We start from the raw sequence: 22,387 nt of genomic DNA on the forward strand, positions 1-22,387 counted from the left end.
CCACCTGCCAGACCCCCCGGCCCCTCCTCATCAAGAGCATCCATGGGCCACCCCGCCCACGGGCAATTCCTTTCTTTTCTGGATTGTTTGCCTCCTTGGTCTCTCCAACATTGCTCCCATAGTCCTTCTTGGTGACTGGTCCACCGAACACTCTGACCCCTCCTCAGTTCCCTGACCCTCTCTGCCAATGATCTTGTCCTTCATCCTATTTCAGCTATACAATCACACCCCAGACCTTGTCAGTACCAATAACTCCGCCCCCACCATGACCTTAATTTCAAGTTCCCCATAGTCTGACCACTACCGCTTCTCCAGTTCCCCAGGTCCAACGAGTTTTTTTTGTTTTTGTTTTTGTTTTGCGGTACGCAGGCCTCTCACTGCCGTGGCCTCTCCCGTTGTGGAGCACAGGCTCCAGACGCCCAGGCTCAGCGGCCATGGCTCACAGGCCCAGCCGCTCCGCAGCATGTGGGATCTTCCCGGACCGGTGCATGAACCCGCGTCCCCTGCATCGGCAGGCGGACTCTCAACCACTGCGCCACCAGGGAAGCCTTCCAACAAGTTTTAAACCCCAAAACAACCTCCCCTGCACAGAGCTGGCTACCTTTCCACAACTCTCACTCCTCTCGTGTCCTCACGTCCCTCCCTAGAGCTCACTTCTGGCTTGGAGCCCAGGGTCCACTATTGTAAGCACCCAAATCCATATCACTGTCCATCCCTCGTAGGGACCCTCAGCTCTGGGCCCCGCTTTCCCCTCTTGAATGTATTTCCTGGCAAAGCCCCATCTCTGGCTAAATCTAACTCTCCACTACCCTACCTCTATGCTCATGGAGCCAAACATGGCTTGTGGAAGCAAACCCATGCTTACTGCTCTCACTTCAAAAGCAAGACCACTAACTTCAGTTGAGCCCTGATGTTGTCTGGCAACTGTTCTCCCTTTCCTGACTCTGTTCTCTCTTCCACTCTGTCCCATACCTTCTCTCTCTTCTCCCTTCCAACTCCAGGGCTTCCTCCCTCACCTCACCCATCTTACATTACTGAAAATGACGTAAAGCCACATGCAAAGACACTGTGCGTGCTTCCATCACCGACCTGCTCCTGAGCCCATATTCTTCACCTTCCCTCCCATGACCAAGGATGAAGGGTCCCATGCTCCTGGCTGAGGCTGGGTCCCCTGCGGGCACACAAGATCATATTTCCTTTCATCTGCTGAAAGACAACACCCCACAATTCTTCCTTCTCTCTCCTGTATCGTCAGTTTCTCTCTCTCTACTGGAACTTTCCCGACAGCACAAAAACACACTGCTATTTCATGTATCTTAAAGAAAACCCCAAAGCTCTCTGGACTCCACCTTTTCCTCCAACGTCTGCTCCATTTTTCTGCTTTCTCAGCGGAGGAAATTTTCTAATTTTCTCTTACAGCTTTAGCATCACTTCCTGTCCTTGCCACCGTACCAGTCATCGCCTGCTAAGCCCAGTGGCTCAATTCTCTTCCTCTCTTGCCTGACCTCTCTGCACGATCTGGCACAATGGACCACTCCCATCCTCCTTTCTTCCCGGGGCTTCTAGCAGGCCACCTTCTTTAGTCTTTCCGCTTCCCCTCTGGTTGTTCTCTCCCCATCTGTTACTTCTTCATCTCCTTGACCCCTAAACACTGTACCGCCTCAATGCTCAGTTTTCCAACTAATCCTCCTCTCAATCTACACTCCCTCCCTCATCTGGTCTGAAGACTTCACGACGTACCATCAGAATACTACTAACCCCCAAAGTCCTATCACCAGCTCGGACATCTCCTATGAACGCCAGACCTGTGTTTGCCAAAAGAGCAGCCGCTAGCTGCTACGCGTGGCTGTTTAATCACCAACACCACCGTGACCATCAGCACCATCTCCACTGCTGTCACTGAATTAACTCCTGCACAGAGCTCTACAAATATAGACAGAGAAGCTACATAAATGGAACAGATCAGAAAGATTATGGCAGAACTGCTTAGTGGGTGTGTGGCGATGCAGTGCTGTTCATGATCGGTTAATTTCTTAAACTCCAGTCTTAGGCAAGCGACAAGGAGAAAACATTCCCACCCGATTACAATTATTCATGAGAATCTTTCTGGCCTTGCCTCTTTTGTCTGCCGATGATTCTGAAGCAAACAGCCCGGTAAGGAGGCCCAGCAAAAGGAAGGGCAATTATGTGTCTTGCTGCATCTCAGCTTCAGACTTCCTCCATGAACTCTTAATTAATTCCAGCCCCATATTTTTAGTTTGTTTCCCGAACCTCTTGCTTGTATTGTATTTTCCCCCTCTCCCTTCATTGCTCTTGCCTTCCTCCCCCAAGGCTCCCCAATTCTACCCCCAGTCTTCTTCTCTTTCCCTAAATTGCCCCTTGTTTAGCCTTCAGCTTCTCTGCACCTGTTCTACTCTTTCTTATCCTTTTTCACCTTTAAAAACTGAAAGCACCAAACTGACAGACACTGTTATGTGTTTTTTTTTTTTTCCCCCTGCCTGAGCTGCAGCTCAGGCTCTCTCTTCCTTGCTTCTATAGCAAAAGCCCGAGTACTGGGTTGCCATGGCAACAGCGAATCCAACCAGGCCGGTCCCAGCGACGTTGGGAGCTGCCATGGCGAGGAAGCTGCTACAAGTCGCCCTGGGCCTAGATGGGTCGTGAACATCGTAATTCAAGACCAGGCCGGGCAGATTCTGCCCGGAGACTGAGACTGCACATCAGGTCTGTGCACAGCTGTACAGCGCACCCAGAGACAACATCATCAATAATCAGGCTTCCACGGAGCCAACCAAACACGTGACATCACGAGGCTTCATCTGAAAATTTTCAAACACGCCTATTCTTTTATCTCCTCTGACAGAGAACATTTTGCATCTCTCTCCAGTCTTGGAGAACTCTGTAGAAAGTAAAAGCTACAGTGACACCTCCAACTTACGCCGGTATCCTTCCCCCAACCCCCCTCAACCTCTGCCCTCCACGTTGGGGACCCTCTCAGTGGTTCAGGTCAAATGATTCAGTGGCATCGACACAACTGGGAACATCACCGAGAATTAATTCAGATTACACACTGGTATTTTAGCTGGCGCAGAGATCGGTTCCCCCAGGTCACTGGAACGGATCCTTAAAGTAAGGGCAACAAGTGTGCAGCGGCATGACACGGTTTCGAAATCGTGACTTGGTGAGAAAGAACTCAGGAAATACCTCTGTAGCAAATGGCACCAACCGCAGTGAGGGTCTGTCGCCGCTAAACACTCCGAACAGGATTTATGTTTACTGCAGTTCGCAACATGAATTCTCCTCACCTAAAAATAAAGATGACAGCAGTTCAGACGGAATTATGAGCAACACCAGAAAAACTACAACACCTTATCTGATGAAGGGCCACAAAGAGACATTTATCCACTCAGACGCCGAACGTCCGTGTAATGACATGGGGCAGCGGTTCTCAAGTTCTAGGGTATGAAGCAGTTTATCAGCGTCTCCTGGGGAGCTTTTGAAAGGGCAGACTCCCAGAACCCCTGCCACTGAGACTCTAGCTGAGTAGGTCTGGGGTGGGGCCTAGGAATCTGCCTTTTTAAGAGTTCTCACAGGTGAGCCTGATCCACAGTCAGGTTTCTGATCTGCCAGTTGTGATTTTCAAGGATCGTGGAATCAGGTCACCTGGTTTTCAGTGACAGTCAATGGCACCTTGAAGATGAGTGTCTGGGGAAAGCAACAGGCTCTGCCCTGGAGTGTCAGCACGAGGTTGGCACTTGACATGAAAATGAGGACCACCCTCCCACACCCCTCCTAGGGGTGACCCATCACCTCCACTCCTGGCTCCCTGCTCACACTCCCTCCACTGGAGGTGAAAATCAAAGAAACGGGGAGTTTTCCAATCATTCCTGGCCCCTAGAGCTGCCTCTGCCAGTTGTCAGAAAACAGCAGCCCCTGAGGTGGGCACTGGTGCTGGGCAGACCCACGCCCTGGAGGCCGGCAGAGCCTCCAAACAGGGTTGCGGGGGAGGCAGGGAGGACCTGAGCCTCACACGGTGCATTTTCTGCAGGCAAAATCCCACAGCGTAGTCAGGAAACCTGTGGAATTCATTAAGCCAGGAAGTTGTACCTGCTAGAAAGTATAAGTAACTTCTTAAAACATATAGAGAAATAGAGAGTTCTAGAAGGGGTTTGTGAGAAAAGCAGGGGCTATCCCGAGGAATATCCTTCCATTCCAAGCTGACTTCGTGGAGGATAACCACCGCCCGTCATCTCACAGTCCCCAGTGCCGCTGACAGATGTGGCGGGCAGACCACCAGCCTGAGCCAGAATTAACCAGAATGTGGACACTTCCTTGTAGCTCACAGCACATCTTTGTAATTCTGGGGGATTTTCACAAATGTCACGGAATCTCTCCAACCCTGTTTTCTCACCTGTGAAACGGTGATAGTGCTGCTGACTTTGCGGGGTTATTACCAACATTGCCCGGCACGTAATAAACGCTCAATAAATGTTGGCTCTTGCTACTACGTGAGAAAAAGTTTCCACGGTCCAACGAACATGTGAAACCTCACAGGGAAAAAGCAAACGTTTCCTTAGCACAAGGCTTCTGAGAGCCTTTGAATGCTCTATTATGATACTCTAGGAGTGGTACAGTAAGTATCATCTGCTCCTGGGACCACTTTTGCTCAGAACATTGAGTGGAAGATGAGTCTCTAGAACATTCCACGAGAACGACTCTACATGTACTTAAACACACAAACAAATAACTATGTGAAAGAAAGGCCACCATAAATACTACATTGGACCTGCTTCTCTAACTGAACACATTTATAGGGCCTATTCCACAGCAATGCATCTATTTCCATACGGTTGTTTTAATGACCAAGTATTCTATAGATGTAGCAGGGCATTTTAGTTTGGCTGTTACTATCTCCCCAAGAGTCTAGGAAAGGACCTTCCTTAGGTTTTGTCTCTCTAGGGCTTAAACTGGCTCAACCAGAGAACCAAAGTCTTACTAATAGGATCTCTAGCAGTGAATCTAAGTGAAGACGGTAAGAATAACCCACTTTGATGCCCAGCGGAAAACTCTTCTCGGGACTTCAGGCTTTGAATGGCCAGACTAGAACTCTTCACCTTCAGAAAGTGAGGACCTATCAACTACTGGTGCTTCTCACTGTGGTTCTCAGCCTACAGTTTTGGGGTCTGGGAAAGGATTTATGAGCTATTTGCAATGTTTCAAAAAGCGGATTGGAAAAACATGCACAGACCAAGCAAGGCTGCAACTGTCTTTGCTTTGAGCTGGAATTTTATCAGCTCCGTGTGGTAGCACAGTCAGCACTCTGAGTGGCCGTTTTGAGATGCCCTTGATAAATAATGCCTGAGAATGGGAATTGTTACTTAATAAGTGCAGCTTGTTGAGTAGACAAAATTCTTTCAAATACGAGAACCCCGGGGAAGAAATATAATAGACAGTGTTTAAATGTTGAAGCAAGCTCGTCAAAAAGGTTCTGTATGGTGAAGAACAAAGGTATATGAGATCCACTGGCCATCTCAATGCGGTCATTTTGAATAACTAGCATTTCAACATGCAAAAGGCAATACAGCCTTTGTAGGAGTGTCAGAAGCGAAAAAGTGCTGCGACTTGGCCAGCACATGGAGATGGATGTCACTGCTCTTCTCCATAGGATGACTGAGAGGAAAAGAATGGAAAATGAGGGTGGGCCGAGGGCATCTGTTATATCCATTATGTAATTATGTAAGTCTCACTTATCTTCTTTGCACTTGTATGTTCAAATGGTCATGGGTCAAAACAACCATGCAAGAATTGCCTGTTCGGTTTTCACAAATTTGGGGTTTGATCCTATTTAACATGGGCTTTAACATCAGGTAGAATTTAAGTCCTAGCCCTGACAAGGCTCTATCTATATCCTTGAGAAGATATTTAACCTCTCTTAGTCCTAGTTCTTCATCTATAAAACAAGGGTAATTTTTATCTCACTAGATTATTGACAGATTTCATTAACATTGTTTATTATACTTTGCGGTGTGTGTGTGTGTGTACAATTCTATGCATCTAGAGAGACCCTCTTTGGAAGAGTAACTAGCACAGCATCAGTAGGGACTCAGTAACAATTAGTTCCCCTCCTCCTTCCCTCGGTGAAAGCACTTTGTAAAAATGAATAAAATGTAAAAAGGTTTCCTTTTTATTTCAGTAAGCTGAAGCAAGAAGCAAAACTAAAACAGCCAGATAAATTGAGAGAGGGAGGGTGAGTGCCATATATTTCCCGGTTCATGAATGTGTATGAGACTATGGCCTGATATTAACCCCGAATTCCAAAGCCAGTCCCATCGGGTGTATTCATAAATGCATCTAGCCATTCAATGCCCACACGATCAATGTGTGAATTCAGTTACCTCGCTGATTACACTGCCATTTGCAAGCATACCTTTCTCTGAAAACTTTGTACTGTAAATATAGCCAATAATAAAATTGTCTACATAGGTAATAATTCTTGCTTACTTACTGACAGTAAGGTTTTTAATTCCATGTCTGTGAACCACTGCGTGTCTTCTTGAAGCCTGCAGCAGTGTTTAAACTCAGTAGCTCAAAGTAAAAGCTTCACCACTCGATAATGACGCCAATTAAACAATTTGTATTCATAAGACAGAAACAGTAACTAGTATTTCTGCCTACCTCTTTTCCAGCTGTTAGATAGATGTAGATATTCTTCTTAGGATGAGGAACGAGTTTGTAGAAAACAGGTGTTTCTTCTTTAATTTCATAGATAACCTCCGGACAATTAGAAGTCAAATTCTCACCAAGAATAACCTATTTTTTAAAAAAGAGAAATATGACTTCTATTAAATAATTTGAATTTCAGGGTGGCAAAACGTATGGCTTAATCCTAAGATTACATCCTTTCTTCCTCACTACCTACACTGGCCAAGGTACCATGTTCCTTAATCATCGGCTCATATCTCAGCCTTCAACAAGGCTGGTGATAACAAGCTTGGATTTCTGCTTTTGTAGGGGACAAAGTCATGGTGCACGCGCACACACACACAAAGCCACTCTTCGGTGCTGAGGCAGTATCCTCATATGTGGAAGCTCTTTGTCCAGAACTGGCCTTACAAGAAGCCACGAGTGACAGCTTCATCAGTGCTATGCCAAGTGCTCTTCAAACTAAAGGCAGGCAGCCTGACAGGTACCTGCACGGGTTACTCTGATTCTCCTCTATGGGTCTACACAGTTCTGTGTTTTAAAGTAACCAGGACAACTTAACAGGCCTAAACGAGTAGGTACATATTTATATATAAAATACAAGTAAGTGTGGCTTTGAAGTTGGACATACCTGAGTTTCACTCATCTTTAGTCAATAAACATCTCTTGAACATCCACTATATGTATCTGCCACATTGTAGGTGTTTGCAAAAATGCAGTGAACAAATGGTGGGGAAATCCTGCCCTTATAGAACTTACATTCATGTGCATGCTGGGGTGGGGGGAGTGTAATGATAGACAGTTAACAACAAATCAGTAAATTATAAAATATGTCAGCAGGCACCGCAATGCAATGAGAAGCCTGCGCACCGCAACGAAGAGTAGCACCCGCTCGCCACGACTACAGAAAGCCTGTGCGCAGCAACAAAGACCCAACGCAGCCAAAAAAAAAAAAAAAAACACACGTTAGCAGGACCGACAGTATAGCACAGGGAACTATATTCAATATCCTGTAATAACCTATAATGGAAAAGAATCTGAAAAATAATAGATTACATACATGTACAACTGAATCACTTTGCTGTACACCAGAAACTAACACAACACTGTAAATCAACTATACTCCAATATAAAAAAAAATACGTTAGCAGGTGATATAGGTCGAAATTAAGTGGGGTAAAAAGATGGAAAATGTGTGTTCAGCATTACGTTTCATTAGAAGGTGACGTTTTATTTAGAGACTAACAGGAGATGCTGGAGTGAGTCATTTAGATACATGTGGATAAAGCATACTCTTAGAAGAGCGACCCACTGGTGCAAAAGCCCTAAAGTGAGAGCAGACCAGTATGGCCTGAGCAGAACAAGTGAGGTAGAGAGGAGTGGACAGCGAGGTAACAGGGTGGATCATATAGGTTCTTGTTGGCCTGCGTAAAGATTTTGCCTCTTACTCTAGGTGAGAGATGTGGAGCCACTGCAGGGCTTTGAGCAGAGGAAACACATGGTGAGAAGGTGGGGTCTGAAGCATGGATAGGAAGACTCCTCGGAAGACGATTACCCTAATCCTGGAGAAATATAATGGTAGCTTGGTCTCAGATTTGCATCCTGGCTCTACCCTTCAAGTAGATGTGCTCCTCTGAGCTAGTAACTTACTTAACCTCCCTGGGACTCAATCTCCTCACCTCTAAAATGGAACTAACAACGCCTTCCTTATACACAGTGTTGTAGGATCAAATGAGAATTACGAATAATGCTTAGCACGTCAACAATACTCAATGGATAATAACCTATTACTAGATTACAAGCACCTCTTGGGTAGGGACCATGTCTTAATCATCTTGGTACCTACCCCTCTGCCCCAGACAATACAATGCTTTTGAAAGTGAAGATGTTCAACCTTTTGTCAGTTTGAAAACATCCAGATATGATACCTATATTCATATCTCTACCACTGTGGACATCAGTTACATTGGGCATATGATTTGAAAAGAAAAAACTGGCACCTGGGATTCTTTTCAAAGTCTACTTTCACACATCTACTGAGCAATAACATGCCTGTACCACACATCCTGATGGCAAGCACATTTTTGCTATTTAATCAAAAATTAGGGCTTCCCAGGTGGCGCAGCGGTTGAGAGTCCGCCTGCCGATGCAGGGGACACGGGTTCGTGCCCCGGTCCGGGAAGATCCCACGTGCCGCAGAGCGGCTGGGCCCGTGAGCCATGGCCGCTGAGCCTGTGCGTCCGGAGCCTGTGCTCCGCAACGGGAGACGCCACAGCAGCGAGAGGCCCGCGTTCCGCAAAAAAAAAAAAAAAAATTAATTTGGCTCATGGAGCAGCATCCCGCATGTGCTCAGGATCTGGCCTGAGTCTGGCTTTGTCCTGCGATGGTGATTTCCCTCCATCATCTTCTCTGAGTCAAACCCAGGTGGATTTGGTGCAACTAGTAGCTCACTAGGAGCCCATGAACCGCTTACTAAGTTCAGTGGCAGCTCTGTAAAATCAATGTAACTAAATAGATTAAATATGACTTTTTCAAAAGGAAAGCAGCATTTAGGTCCAAAGGGAGGTGGAAAGGTCTGTGCCTCAAGTCATTTATAAATGACTCTACAGCCGCACCATCCAATATGGTAGCCGTTAGCCACACATGGCTGTTTAAATTTAAATTAAATTAAAAATTCACTTCCTTAGTCACACTAGTCACATTTCAAGTAATCACTAGCCACATACGGCTAGCGGCTATCATATTGTATGTGCGGATATAGAACATTTCCATCATCATGGAAAGTTCTATTAGAGACCCTGGCCTACAGAAACCTATGAGCCCAGGGAGACATCAGGCAGGCACTGACCAAGTGTGGACTTGCCAGGCTCCTGTCTTCCCATCTCTAATTCACATTCTTTATTAATCAGCTCAGATTCAAACAGCTGATCAGGTTCTTGGAAAGTGCTTGTATAGAGGGGGAGAGATAGGAAGCCAGATTTAAAGATCGACAGAAACATTCTCAAGTGAGGCTCAGAAGGCTGCTGCCCAGATCTCTCTTGATGAATTCATCACGTTAAAACCATCATCTGGCAGAAACACCTATGAAGCATTCTTGCCAATAAAGCTGAAGCCGAATCTGATCAAGCCTTAGTGCTAACTTCCATTTAGCATTAGGAAACAGAAGGGGCAGAGGAACAAGCTAAATGGCGCCACAAGAAAGTGAACAGCCAAATCCACGGTGTGAGACATTCCACAGGACGGCAGACTTCCTTTCCTCAAAAAGTCAACAGAGGTGAATCGTAGGATAGGAGGAGGTCACTCAGATTAAGAGAAACAGAACAACCTCAATGTCATTTGAGGACCTTGTTCAGATACCAATTTGGACAAAACAATTTTAAAAAGACATTCTTGAGTCAATCAGGAAAATTTAGTTATATGGACTTGATATTGATAATTCTGAAGAATTACCGATGATTTTGTTACTTGCAGTCATAGCTTTATGATTATGGTGATTTAAAGAAATGATCATAGTTTTTTAGAGATGCATAATGAAATATGTAGGGGGTGAAATGACACAGTGTCTGGGATTTGCTTTAAAATTTAGGAGTAAATAAAAACAATTTACAAAACACCACCACTCATCCATTTTAAGTGAGTTAGGAGCTGCACTGCGGTTGTTATTAGAGCTTATTTTATTTTATTTATTTTTGGAGCACGGTGGATACAGATGGGTAAGGGGCTAGAAAGATCTTATTTGGGTCAATACAGATTTACTTACTTGATACCTTAGAGATGAAGCATCAGTATTCTCTCTAGAACTTGGACTTATGGCAGGGAAGCCTTTCTTGCTTGCTTTTTTTTCCTCTTTAAATTACCAAAGTGTACATGCACCAGGATTTGCCAACCAGTTTCCTGAACAAGCTACCTCGAGAGGCCAACAGTGAAGCGTGTCCTGATAACTGCAGGTGCTGGGTTTAAAGGGGTATGCTTCATTGTTGGTGGGAGTGAGACTTCTCTGGAAGGTAATTTGGCGTTCTCTCTCAACACTATAAAGCACATACCCTTAGATCCCACACTCCCTCATATATACATATATAATGATATATGTAATAGGTATTTATTGCAGCATCATGTGTTCTAACAAAAGACTGAAACAACCGAACCGTCCAACAATAGGGACCTGGTTAACTAAACTATGGTGCAAGCAATGGAATACTATTTAGCAACGAAAAGAATCAGAAAGCTCTCTATGTATTATATGTTATGTTTACCATGCTATATTAAATATGTATATATACATGTATGTACACATATATAACATGTATGTTTAATAAAAGGAGAGAAAGACTATCTTCCCCTTTTGCTCGCAGACATATATAAAATATCTCTAAACCATTATCACTGGTTGCCCCAGAAGTCAAGAATGGGTGACCTTCTTGGTTCTTTTGAGCTTTGAACAGTTAATGTATTGTCTTTAAAAATAAATACATGCAATTTAAATTTTAAAAGTGTTTGAGGATGAGTGGGTCCAATGGTTTTCCTTTTCTCTAGATTATGCAGAGAAGGATCTCCGTACCCCCAAGGAAGTTTCCATTTTCATCACATCTTTAATTTTACTAAAGCAACGTGCTGCACAGAGGGACTGGGGTCTCTGCTTCAGCACGGCCCTCGTCTCTCTCAGATGACTACAGGAAGGATCTCCTCCTCCTCTGGATTTCTGTTAATATCACCTCCAACCCCACCCCCACCCACAGAGCCCAGCCCAGCACAGGGGCATCGGTGGAACTCTTAGATCTTCTAACTGCAAAAGTCACATCAACATCAACACAGAGAAGAAAGCCAGCAAGACTGGAGCTGGGCCACCTCGCTAAAGAATACGATAAGTGAAGCGATTCAGGAAGTAACGGTGAGTCACAGAAACCCAAAATGGGTTGAATTTTGCATAAGAGAAAATGCATTCAATACACACACACTCCTCGGGCATGATGTGGATTTTCATCTATTGCTTCCAGCATACGACCTTAATATAGATCTAATCTGAAGTCAACCTGAGCCTCTGCCATGTATATTCTTACATACCCCTTCATCCATCTCAAATGTCACCTCCTCTGAGAAGCCTTCCCTGGTCACCTTTCTACCGTACCCCACTGTCCCTCTCTACACATCACTCTGTTTTCTCCACAGCACTTATCACCATGTGAAATGACTTCATTACTGGTTAATCCATTTAGTTGTTTTCTGTCTTTTTCTTCCCACCATGAGAGCAGGGGCACTGTTGGTTTTGTTCGCTTTTATATCCTTGGCACCCAGAACAGTGCCTGGCACATAAAAGGTGCCCAATAAATATTTATTAAATGAAAAAACATACTCTATTAGCGTTCAAGATTTTATAGGGCTCTTCAGATTTTTCCAGCTGCAGCCCGTGTGGAAAACAAATTTTCCCCATGGAGAACTTCAGCGAGTGTCAACATATTGTTTCTGTTGACATCTTCCTGAAGCCTCATGGCAGGCAATTAACTAGCCTTGGGATTTTCACTGCATACAAAAAAACCAACAAACAAACAAAACAAAAAAACCAACAACAACCCTCCCAGCTACAGTCCTGAAATGTATGGTGTGTGAGACTTCCACACCATACAATTAGCTGCATTACAAGTACAACACCATCCACGGAAAAGACAGCCTGGTGAGGAAAATGAGGGGGAGAAAAATTAAACAAAAGACTATTTCTGTTTTTTTCTTTACTATTAACATGACATGGGAAAGCCATGGGTGTTCAAAATGCTAAAATATTTTACACCAAATTTCTTTTCTTATACCTCACTCTGTGAGGCTGACCAGGTAAAGGGTAAATCAAACATTCTTCTCACTTATTTTTTTTTTCCATCAACAGTTTCTAAGAAATGCTGCAAAGGAGACTTAAACCACACACACACACGAGGAAAGCAAGGTAATTATCCAATAGCATTTACTGTGCTTCAGTAAGTAGGAGTAATAATAAAAATGAAATATAAAGATTAAAGCAAATTACTCTCTGGTTTCCAATCTACTGATTTTGATGTAAGTAGTAAGAGAAGCATATAGCCTGAACCATGAGTTCTAGATTTGTGGATTACACGGGCGAATTTGTTCCGAATCGGGGAGTCCCTGCACACTCACACACTGGAAGGAATGAGATGGGGGTAAACTTGGACATGACTTTCTCAACAGCCAACCACGGAGCCCACTTTCAAGTTCTGACAGTTCCCACTGCCTTTACTTTTTGGTCTGTTCCCTCAGCTCAGCGTCCATGCTCGCCCCCCCCACTTCCAGCCCCAGGTCCTGTCCTGGGCTTCTCATGGCCTCCTCTTATTTGAACATGCTGTGGGAGTATAAATAGAGCTTGGCTTTAGAAAAGACCTGTTTTTGTTTTCTCTTATTTTTCACTCGAAAACTTTAAAAACCAGCGTCAAGGCAGACTCTTCAAAGGTTACACAGTTTGGAGGCAGGAAGAACTTTCTGGAAATGGGCTGAATCTCACTCCATGGTTTGGATAAATGACAGAGTTTGGAGAGCTACATAGGTAGCCAGTCCGGACTCAGCGTGGGCGCGGTGCTTCTCTGCTGGATATGGGGAAAGAGCATGATATGGCTTCCTGAATCCTGAACCCTGCTTTAGGCCTAAGGATGTTGGAGAAACCCAACCCTAGCCTCCTGTTGCTGGAGCCATTCTAAAAATCAACTTGAACACAGATTTCCTACCATTGCTCTAAAGGAGTTCACTGGGGAAAAGCAGGGGTTCCTAAGGGGGTTCAGAGGCTCCCAGGAGCTACTTGCAGCCCCAAGAGGAGAGGGCTCCGCCTTCCTCTAACACAGAAGTCTGCACTCAGCTGGGTTGTCAGCAAGCTGTCCCTAAAACCACAGAAGCCATAGAACCTTCTCACGAAACCTCAGATACTTGCATCTTGATGTTAACCCAGATATTCCAACACTAGAAAATACAAAATAAAAACCAGTTCCACAAACTCTCCCAAGCTCTAGAGAACACATCTGAATTATCAGTGCAGTTTGTTTGGGAGACTGGTTGCTTCCATTCAAATCACCTTGAGCAAGTTACCTAACCTCTCAGAGCCTCAGGTTTTTTCATTTATAAAGTGGGAACGCTCATAGTATTGAACTAGTAAACCCATGCAGACACTGGTTCTAATGCCCGGCACATAGTAAGAGCTCAGAAATGTTAGCTGTTATTATTCCTCGCCTACTGCCTTCTTTTCTTCTTTGCTTACAAGAAAGGTTAATGGGCATGGGCGAAGTTACAAATTTCAAATTTCACTACTTATTTTACCACCCGGAAAAGTTCAAAATATTCAATTCTGCCCTTGAAATAAGGACCATTTTCTACATGCAACAGAGTCAGCTCAAAGGAATCCAAACTGCACCATAGTCTGTACCACAAGCTGGAGAAAGAGCACGTGTTTGTAAGAATGAGTACACATGGCAGCATCCTGGCCACACAACACGTGGGATGTGAATTCCCAAAAACGGAGTTCAGTGTGGCTCTACTTTTTCAGCTGATCTCAGCGAGGATGCTGACGACTGAAAAATTATAGCATGCAATCATGCTCAGAAAGGAAGTAAAATGAGGAAATATCCAGAGGAAAAAGTGACCGGACATAATCTGTCTCACGACCACTAGGATGGCAAGTCGATAATAAGGGGGCAGATGAGATATTCGCAAAGGACGCTTTCAGTTCCAAATTCCTTCAGGTTTTCTAAAACCTTACAAAGGGATTTAGAAATAAAAGTAGAAGAGGGCAGTAAAGGTAGTAGCATATTGTGAAATCTTTAATTTTTCCACTCATCATCAATAAAACCTTACCTTCAGAGGTAGTGCCAGATGACTCGGAAGAGTGCATGTCTTTAAAGTCACTTTAAAAGTGACTCAATATCTCGGCTTAAGCTCAAAGTAATGTTTCCATATAATAGAATATGATACAGCTATTTTAAAAGACTTTACAGTTTGCTGTAACTTTTCAATATAAGCATTTTCCCTCGTTAACTGAAGAAAAAAAGGATGCAAAACTGAATAGAGTCTGACCTCAACTATGTAAAAAAAAGAATCTAAAATGCTGACAGCAGCTGCCTCTACATAAGAAAACTAGGGGTATTTTTTCTTTGCTTTCCCCTCATACCCCGCTACTCTGCAACTTTCTCCAAGAGCACGCATTACTTTTACAATAAGAAAAAAATCATTTCAGTAATATGATATTTAAAATTGTACCAAACTCTATGAAAACTCTGTGAGGTTTTCAGAGATTCAGGAAATCAGAGGGTCCGTGTATGTGTTGGTCAAGAAGAGCAATTGGCCCCCAAATGCTATTTCCTGCCTCTCCTCCAGCCAGGCATATAGTACAGTGCCTGGCGTCTGTGGAAAGGCCATCAACTCTTGATCACCAGGGAAACTGAAGAGTCAGGCTGTGGGTGATCCAAGCCCCTCCTACTCCTGCTCCTGCAGGCTGCCTTGGGTTGGCTTTTCTTTTTCTCTGCTCATTAGAACCTCCACTCTGTGGCTGAAGAAGCCAAGCTTGTGTCTATCAATGTTCGTCTTTTCTAACAGTTCTGGTGACGAGTCTGGCAAGGGACAAGCTTGAAGTGTTTGAATACAGGGATCTGGAGATTCTCTGTGCCTTCCAAATCGTCTACACAATCCTGGGGCTTCAGGACTCTGGGTGATTTCAGGGGCTGCACCCAAGCATCTGTACGCAGGATACATAGGGGAGTCTTGGGGACGGCTGGGCTGTCCTCGGGAGCCTGGCGGGGCCCAGTCAGCTCACACTCTCCCCTCCCAACCTCCTCCTGAGGGGTAGAACCTTCCTGAGGGAAGCTGGGGGTGGGGTTTGACTCCCAAGAAGTTATCATGCCAGTGAGGTATTCCCTCAGCCAAACGGTCTGCCTTCTTCTCAAGCTGGGATTCTTCCCTGAGCTTCTAAGAACCCTGAACCCGCTCCACTCCCACTGCCATGTGACCCCCTAGCAACATGCTTCCCACTCCCCCCAGAGAACCCTCACAGAGTGGTTGCCCGTGCCTGGGGCAGAAGCTACCAAGTCAGTGTAGCCTGAGACATAACAGTGTGGTCTCTGAAGTGCTTCCCGGTTCAAACCCCTGCTCTGCCATGGGTGACCTTGGACGAATCGTGCAGCTTCTCTGGGCCCCGGTTCCCTTATCTGTAAAATGAGAAGCGTGTGTCCACCTCACTGAGTGGTGGAGGGGACTGAATGAGAACGGGTAGAGTGATGAGCACCGTATAAATGTTAGCAGTCACAAAACAAACAGAAAACCAACCTGCCCTCGTTACTGGAACCCTAAGAACACAGCCACAGATGTGGCTTTTGAAGGTGTAGCCCGTACAGATGCCGAGGAAAGTGAGACTTGGGTCAGCCGTCTCTTCCTCAGCAGCCTTGAAGCTGCAGCTCAGTTCCACCCCTTGGCAGCACAGCATCACTAAACACCGGCCAGCTGCACACGAACCACTGGGGTGAACAAACAGGACAGGCGAAACCAGGCCGTCCCATGGGAAACTATTGATAGCCAGTGTTCCTTCACCTCCAATTTACCATCTAACAGTTTGGTTGGCTCTGCTTTGGGGAAACAGTGTTCTTGTCAAAACACTCGTCAAAAATATCCCAAATCTGAAGAGATAACTGGCAAGGAGACCCAGTAAGGACTGATGGAAACTTCTTCCGCCAGGCAAATGGGTCCAATTAGTCTGACCAGCTTGGTGTAGCTCCGGACATCGCCTCACGGCACTGAGCAACTTGTATACAAGGACTGGTGGGTATTTACCTTTCCCCAGGAAATAAAGTAACACAAAAGGAAAGATGATCAATGTATATTTTAAAAGCATGTGTATACAAACAAACCCCCTCCCATATGTTACTGGGTTTCCTCCAAAGAAAACAGATTAAATCAAGTATCTACCAGGCACTCAGCACTGTATCAGGCTGTGGGAATTCCCGGCCCCCTTCTCAAGAAGCTTAAAATCAAGCTGGGAAGGCAAGACAAACACAAGTGCAAAGGTTAGGCATCAAAGCAAGACATTTGTAATGAGCCAAAAGAATGATACAGACAATGAGTATTTCAGGAGATGAGGGAGAAACGTGAACACTCCAGGCTTCAGAGTCCTCAGAGAGGAGGCGGAGTTTGAGTTGAGCCAAAGCATAGATATGCAGGATTCAGTAAAGCAGAGAAAAAAAGAGTGCAATCCAGGAAAGGGGTACAGCGTGAGCAAAGGTGTGGGAGCAGCACACAAGGCACATTTGGAGAAAGCAAGCAAGCAAGCAGGTTTGGCTAATTAGAGACGACCAGAAGAGAAAGGGGTTTCTTAGGTCATCTAGTACAATCTCATTTTACAGATGAGGAAATGGAGGCTCAGAGAGGTTAACAGATTTACCTCAAGTCACACAGCTAGTTATCAGTGGGAGATCAGCTGAGAAAACAAATCTGTTAATATTCAGTTTAGAATCTGAGCTGACAGTAAATTGACTGGCTATAGAGAGGCAAAGGAGAATCCGCCCAGGGTGAAAGAAACAGTGCAATTCTCAACCACGAGTGCTGGCGGAGGTCACAGAAGGTGCTCAGTAAATGCTTGCTGAAGAAATTGATAACTGCTATATAATTTCAGACAAGTCATGTGTTATCTCTGAGTTTATTTTCTTCTCCTTCCCCCTGCACCTTTCCCCCAGTGAATAAAAATCTCAACTCGGCCAGTGGTGTATCCGCACAGTGGAAATAAACAGTTCTCAGAGATAAAAGGCGAGGGGAGCCTCAGAGGGTTTGAGATTTCTAACCTCTCTGTGGTGGGTGTGGGTAGGAAGGTTAGAAAATGAACCACCCCCTCTGCGGGTGGCAGGTGGGCTGGGGAGAAGGAACATCTGTTTATTTCTTCTTTTTAGCCCTATAATCTTTTACCTCTTTGAAGTTGTGAGAAATCAGGTGCTTTGTACATTTCCATTATAAAGGAGATAGAACTGAAAAGTTAAAAGTCTTAGGAGGGTGAGCCTGGATGCGGTAGGGGCCAGGTCCCCATGTGCCTCACCCAGGCAGCCTGTGAGTAAGGAAGGGAACCGTCTTGGCAAGTTCCCAGGAATCAAGGGGTCTGTCACTTCCATACATGAGTAGGAGGTTATTACAAATAGATTTCCAGAAATTTCTTTCAGGCCATTTCCGTGAGGGGAGGTGTCTCCGAGCAGTTCACAAAGCAGTTGGTATGGTCTTGTGTATAACCCAGAAGCAATACAAAATACAAAATACAAAAGCACAAAATGGATCAATACTAAAATCGACATGGAAGAAGGCACAGAAAACTAACCTTAAGTAACTGGCCATTTCCAGTCCCCAAGAATAAAACAGTCCTGTTCATTACCACGGTGCCATAAACGGATGTCAGGTCGGAATGGATCAAGGTAGATGATGCGATTGGTTGGACTCTTTCAGGTTGATCCTTGTCACTCTGAACATGCACACAGACGCACAAATAAAAAAAAGATAGTTTTTAACAGCGATCATTCTCATGATGATAAAATGTCACTCATGCCCACCTGGGAAGGATCCTTACTGGAGCCCCAAATACACTTTCTTAGACAAGATCCCCAGGAACAACCTTTTATCCCCTTTATCGGCAGAATCACCACGCTTGCCCAACCCATGGAAAGCCAATTGTTTACTGTGTATTAACATGTACTGATTGCCAGCAGTGAGCTAGCCATCCATTTAACACTCCTCCAGCTGACATATGAAACTGAGTTCCCCTTTATTGCCAAAAAAGAGCCCACCGCTGAATTGGGAGGGAGACAGTCTTATACATGGCTGTTTGCAGGATCATGCTGAAATTTATTTTAACAAGGGTTTGGCTTCTGTGAGGTTAAACAAGCCACTTCCAGAGATGTGAGACGGACCATCCTATTGGGTGTGACGGCAGAGAGGAGGGACTCTGGATTTACAAGAAGAGTGCAGCGTGTTAGCCCAAAGACAGGGTAGGTCATTCAGAGGGCAAAGAGGGAAAGAGAGTCATGGATGGTAGGTAAGACAGAGCCGCAGGGCTAAAGAGGAGCCAAGCACAAGGGCTGCACCCGGTGCTGATGTTCTTGAAGAAGAAATGGAAAGCCTAACTCTCAACCTAAAGGCATTTAAATGGTCTGAGGCTCTGAGCACATGGAATCACATGCTCGCTCCTGATCATTAAATAAAGCCCCTCTTTAAATCCGGAGCAGACAGTGTGTCGACCAAAATGTCTTTTTCTTCCTTGTTTAAAGGCATGGAGTGCTTCCTGCTGCTTCCTGCTTTCAACGACAGGAAACCGAGTTTGTTACACAAATCTCTGGAAGATCGGAGCTAGAAAGAGTCGTTGACTTCTGCAGCTACTGAACACAGTGCGATAGCATACTTTACCTGCCAGAGTTTGGTTCCCAACCGAACTAAGGTTGGCGAAGGCACATCTACGCTTCAACCAATAGGAGAGCCAGCAAACTTCTGTAAGCATCACCGCAACTCCTAAAACTACCCCGTTTGGAGAGGGGAGAGGTAGGAAGGGGGAGGCTAAGACTTATTAACTTCATTACATTACTGCCGACAGTGTTTATGCCTTTCAATTTATGTCTTATTAAATATTCATTATTTTTAAACCCACCAAGTTTCATTAACATCTACACTAAATGGATTCATGGACTAAATTGATTTCTGAAGCCTTTCAAGTGCCGTCTGTATTTCTTTGTTGAAGTTACACTGGGAGGAAAAGACATGCTGGCAAGGATTTCGCCAATGTGGTGATCTCTGCTCAAGGAAAAGATGTCATAACCTAAGAGAACGTGGCTTATTTGCATACAATATTCCATAGTGAACTCAGTTTAAGAAGATTTTTAGAAAACCCACTGGAGATTTTTTTTTTCCTGTTAAAAATATACTTTTCATACAGTCGGGGAAGATGAGGAACTGTCCTGTTAAAATGAAGCTGAGAAAAAAAATCTCTGTGGGTCTAAGAATCAGAACAATAGATCACTGTTTAGGTAAGGATGCCTCGTGACCATGAGCAGAACAAAAGAAAAGTCGGTGACCTTTAGATGTAAAAAAAAAATAAACCCACACCACACATCTTGCTTTAAAATAAAACCAGAATTGTTCAAACTTAAAATCGGCTGACCACGCCTCTTCTTTTTATTAAATATTTGAGCATCTCAGAAGTGCTTAACTCAGAGAATTGGACGTCATCTCTGCCTGGGCATCTGGAATGTTCTAACACCACTATCCTTGGCTGGAGGACTCCGTTTTCCCTCATCCCACGACACAGACAGAGTAATGACTGTGGACTGTTGATTATCCATCCACAAGGACCAAATGGGATAGTGTCCTCCCACGTCTGGTATACAGTAGGTGCTTAATAACTGTAGCTATTTAGATTAGCTAAGAACCGTGACATCACAGTTAGTCTTGGCTAAGGTGGGATGAGATATTCTGTTTGTGAAAGACTGACTCCAAAAAATCCCAGAAGTGGCTCAAAAGCCGAAAATGAACAAGGAGAAAATTGCTTCTAAATTACTGTCCCATCCTCTCTAGCATCCTTCCCTGGCTTCTGACTGTTTCTCAGTAATTGAAGTTTTCCAAATTAAGTCCTGGATCAATAGCATGGGTTAGTAGTAGGGCCATTAAATCAATGTTCTCGAATTTGAGAGCTGGTGGCATAGAACAGACCACCTGGGACTAGGGGTCAGAGAAGTTAGGTTTGCATTCAAGCTTGGTTCTCATCCTCTGGGTGATGTGGGCAATTTATCGAACCCTGCTGGGATTGGCCTTCTCAGCTGTGCATAAGGCCAATGGTGTGTGATCGGTAGGGTAGTTACGAGGGAGAGATAATAATGATGGTAGTAATAATAACATGTTGATACATGCTAGCTGCTATTATTATTAGTAACTTGCACTTACTGTGTGCTGCTTGGAATATTTTATAATACTCCGACTAAATAAGGATAGTACAGGGTAGTGAGCTGGACCTCCAGGCTTTCGGTCCTGGCTCTGTCACGTTCTAACTAATTTTGTGCTCGTTATTTAGCTTCTCTGTGACTCAGTTTCCTCCTCTATGCAATGGAAGTGACGATAGCAGCATTTATGTCGTAGACTCATCACGAGGACTGAATGAGTTAAGACACAAGCCTAGGTAAAGCTTAGAAGAACAGCGTCTGGCACATAGTAACACACAATCCATGTTTGCGATCATTACCTTATTTAAAAACACAAACGGTTGATGCCACACCTGTGGCAGTTATGCCCACCTCCTCCTTCGCCACAAAACCCTAATTTTGTTCAGGTAGCAATAAACCCAAGCCTGGGAAACCATGATTAGTCTAAGCCACACAGTAATCCCATTCCCTGCTGCCTGGTACTTGCTTTCCTACCCCTTAGAGCTAGGGGTGGCCATGTGGCCCAGTTTGGGTCTGTGAGATGCAAGAAATCCACTGGAGGAGCTTCTGGGAACAAGCTTCCTCCTTGATAAGAGGAGGCTCTTGAGGAGAACTCATTTGCCCCTCTTCCCTCACTTCCTCCCTTCGGAATCTGTGATGTGAGGCTACCCGTGCAGAGTGGTGACAGCCATTTTTGCTTCCATGACATTCAAGATGGAGCATGAAAACCAACAGATTGGTGCAAGGGAAGGACAAAAGACCCTCAGTTCCTGAGGACACCACTGAGCTCAGACTTCCAAGCTTTAAACTTTTTACTAACAATGATGTTATGGTTTAAGCCGCTGCTAATTGCTTGCAACGCAAAGCAGGTCCCTGTGTAAGAAATGAGAGTCATGGCTGGGGACATGGCACTAGACTCTAGCTTTTCCTCAGCTGCAAAGGACCAGGAACCGGCCAAGCTCTTGTTCCTCTCACCCTGGAGGATCCTGGCCACAGTCACGATTGTGTAGCCAATTACAACAGCGAGCCTGGAAGAAAATAGGAAAGAGCGGGCTTGGACCTCAAGTAAACTCGAAGGGCTGCTCTGGCTGAATGGAAATGGATTCTTTTGTGCTGGAAACACACAGAAATGGACAGGTCCCTGTGAATGGAAAAAGAAACCCTCTGAATGGCTTCCTTTTGCTCATTTCAGCAAATGCAAACAAAAGAAAGACAGGTTCCAGAGAAACCTGCTCACAAAAGTGAAATTAATACCTGGGGAGCCAAGTAGAAAAAGGGAGAAAATAGTGCAGTCGGCCCCCTGTGTCCAGAGATTATTTTTACTCTTTTTTTTTTTGGCCTATTTTCTATCGTGCCCTTCTCTCCCTTTAGGGCATAATCACTAATGTTGCTCTCAGCCTATTCTGTCTAGTTTATTACGTGTAATTTATTTCTCAATTCCAGCCTCTGCTTGTTCTTCTGTGTGTAACAAGGTTAATGCCTTGTAATGATGCCTTTGCCAGTTCTGCATTTCGTGACAAAATCCGATCTTGATTTAGCTCTAAACCTTGTCTCCCCTTTGGGCTTTCTTGGTTCCCCCAGAGTTGTCACTCTGTGTCTCCTGCCTGCCGTGTCTAACCACACGTCCCGCCTACACTTGAGCCTGCTCTCAGAGGGAAACTTTTTTCAGTTTGAGGAAAAAGCTACCTTGTCTCAAATGATGTTTGGGCTAAAAAAGAGAGAACCTTGGGCTTGACACACCAAAGCGGAACCAAGGCTACTGGGAAGGGGTGAGTGCT

General features: G+C 44.7%; 1 protein-coding gene across 1 annotated transcript in view; it reads right to left on the minus strand.

Annotated features, from left to right (window-relative positions):
• Nucleotides 1-22,387, minus strand: part of PLXNC1 (plexin C1) — a 139,004-nt gene that overhangs the window by 102,195 nt on the left and 14,422 nt on the right. Inside the window, exons 2-4 of the mRNA XM_065887163.1 lie at nt 18,029-18,169; nt 6,673-6,807; nt 3,202-3,302 (exon numbers count right to left, since the gene is read on the minus strand). Of these exons, the coding sequence (XP_065743235.1) occupies nt 3,202-3,302; nt 6,673-6,807; nt 18,029-18,169 (377 nt within the window). The remainder of the gene's footprint in view (nt 1-3,201; nt 3,303-6,672; nt 6,808-18,028; nt 18,170-22,387) is intronic.

The sequence above is a fragment of the Phocoena phocoena genome, chromosome 11, assembly GCF_963924675.1.
Source record: "Phocoena phocoena chromosome 11, mPhoPho1.1, whole genome shotgun sequence".
Lineage (NCBI taxonomy): Eukaryota > Metazoa > Chordata > Mammalia > Artiodactyla > Phocoenidae > Phocoena > Phocoena phocoena.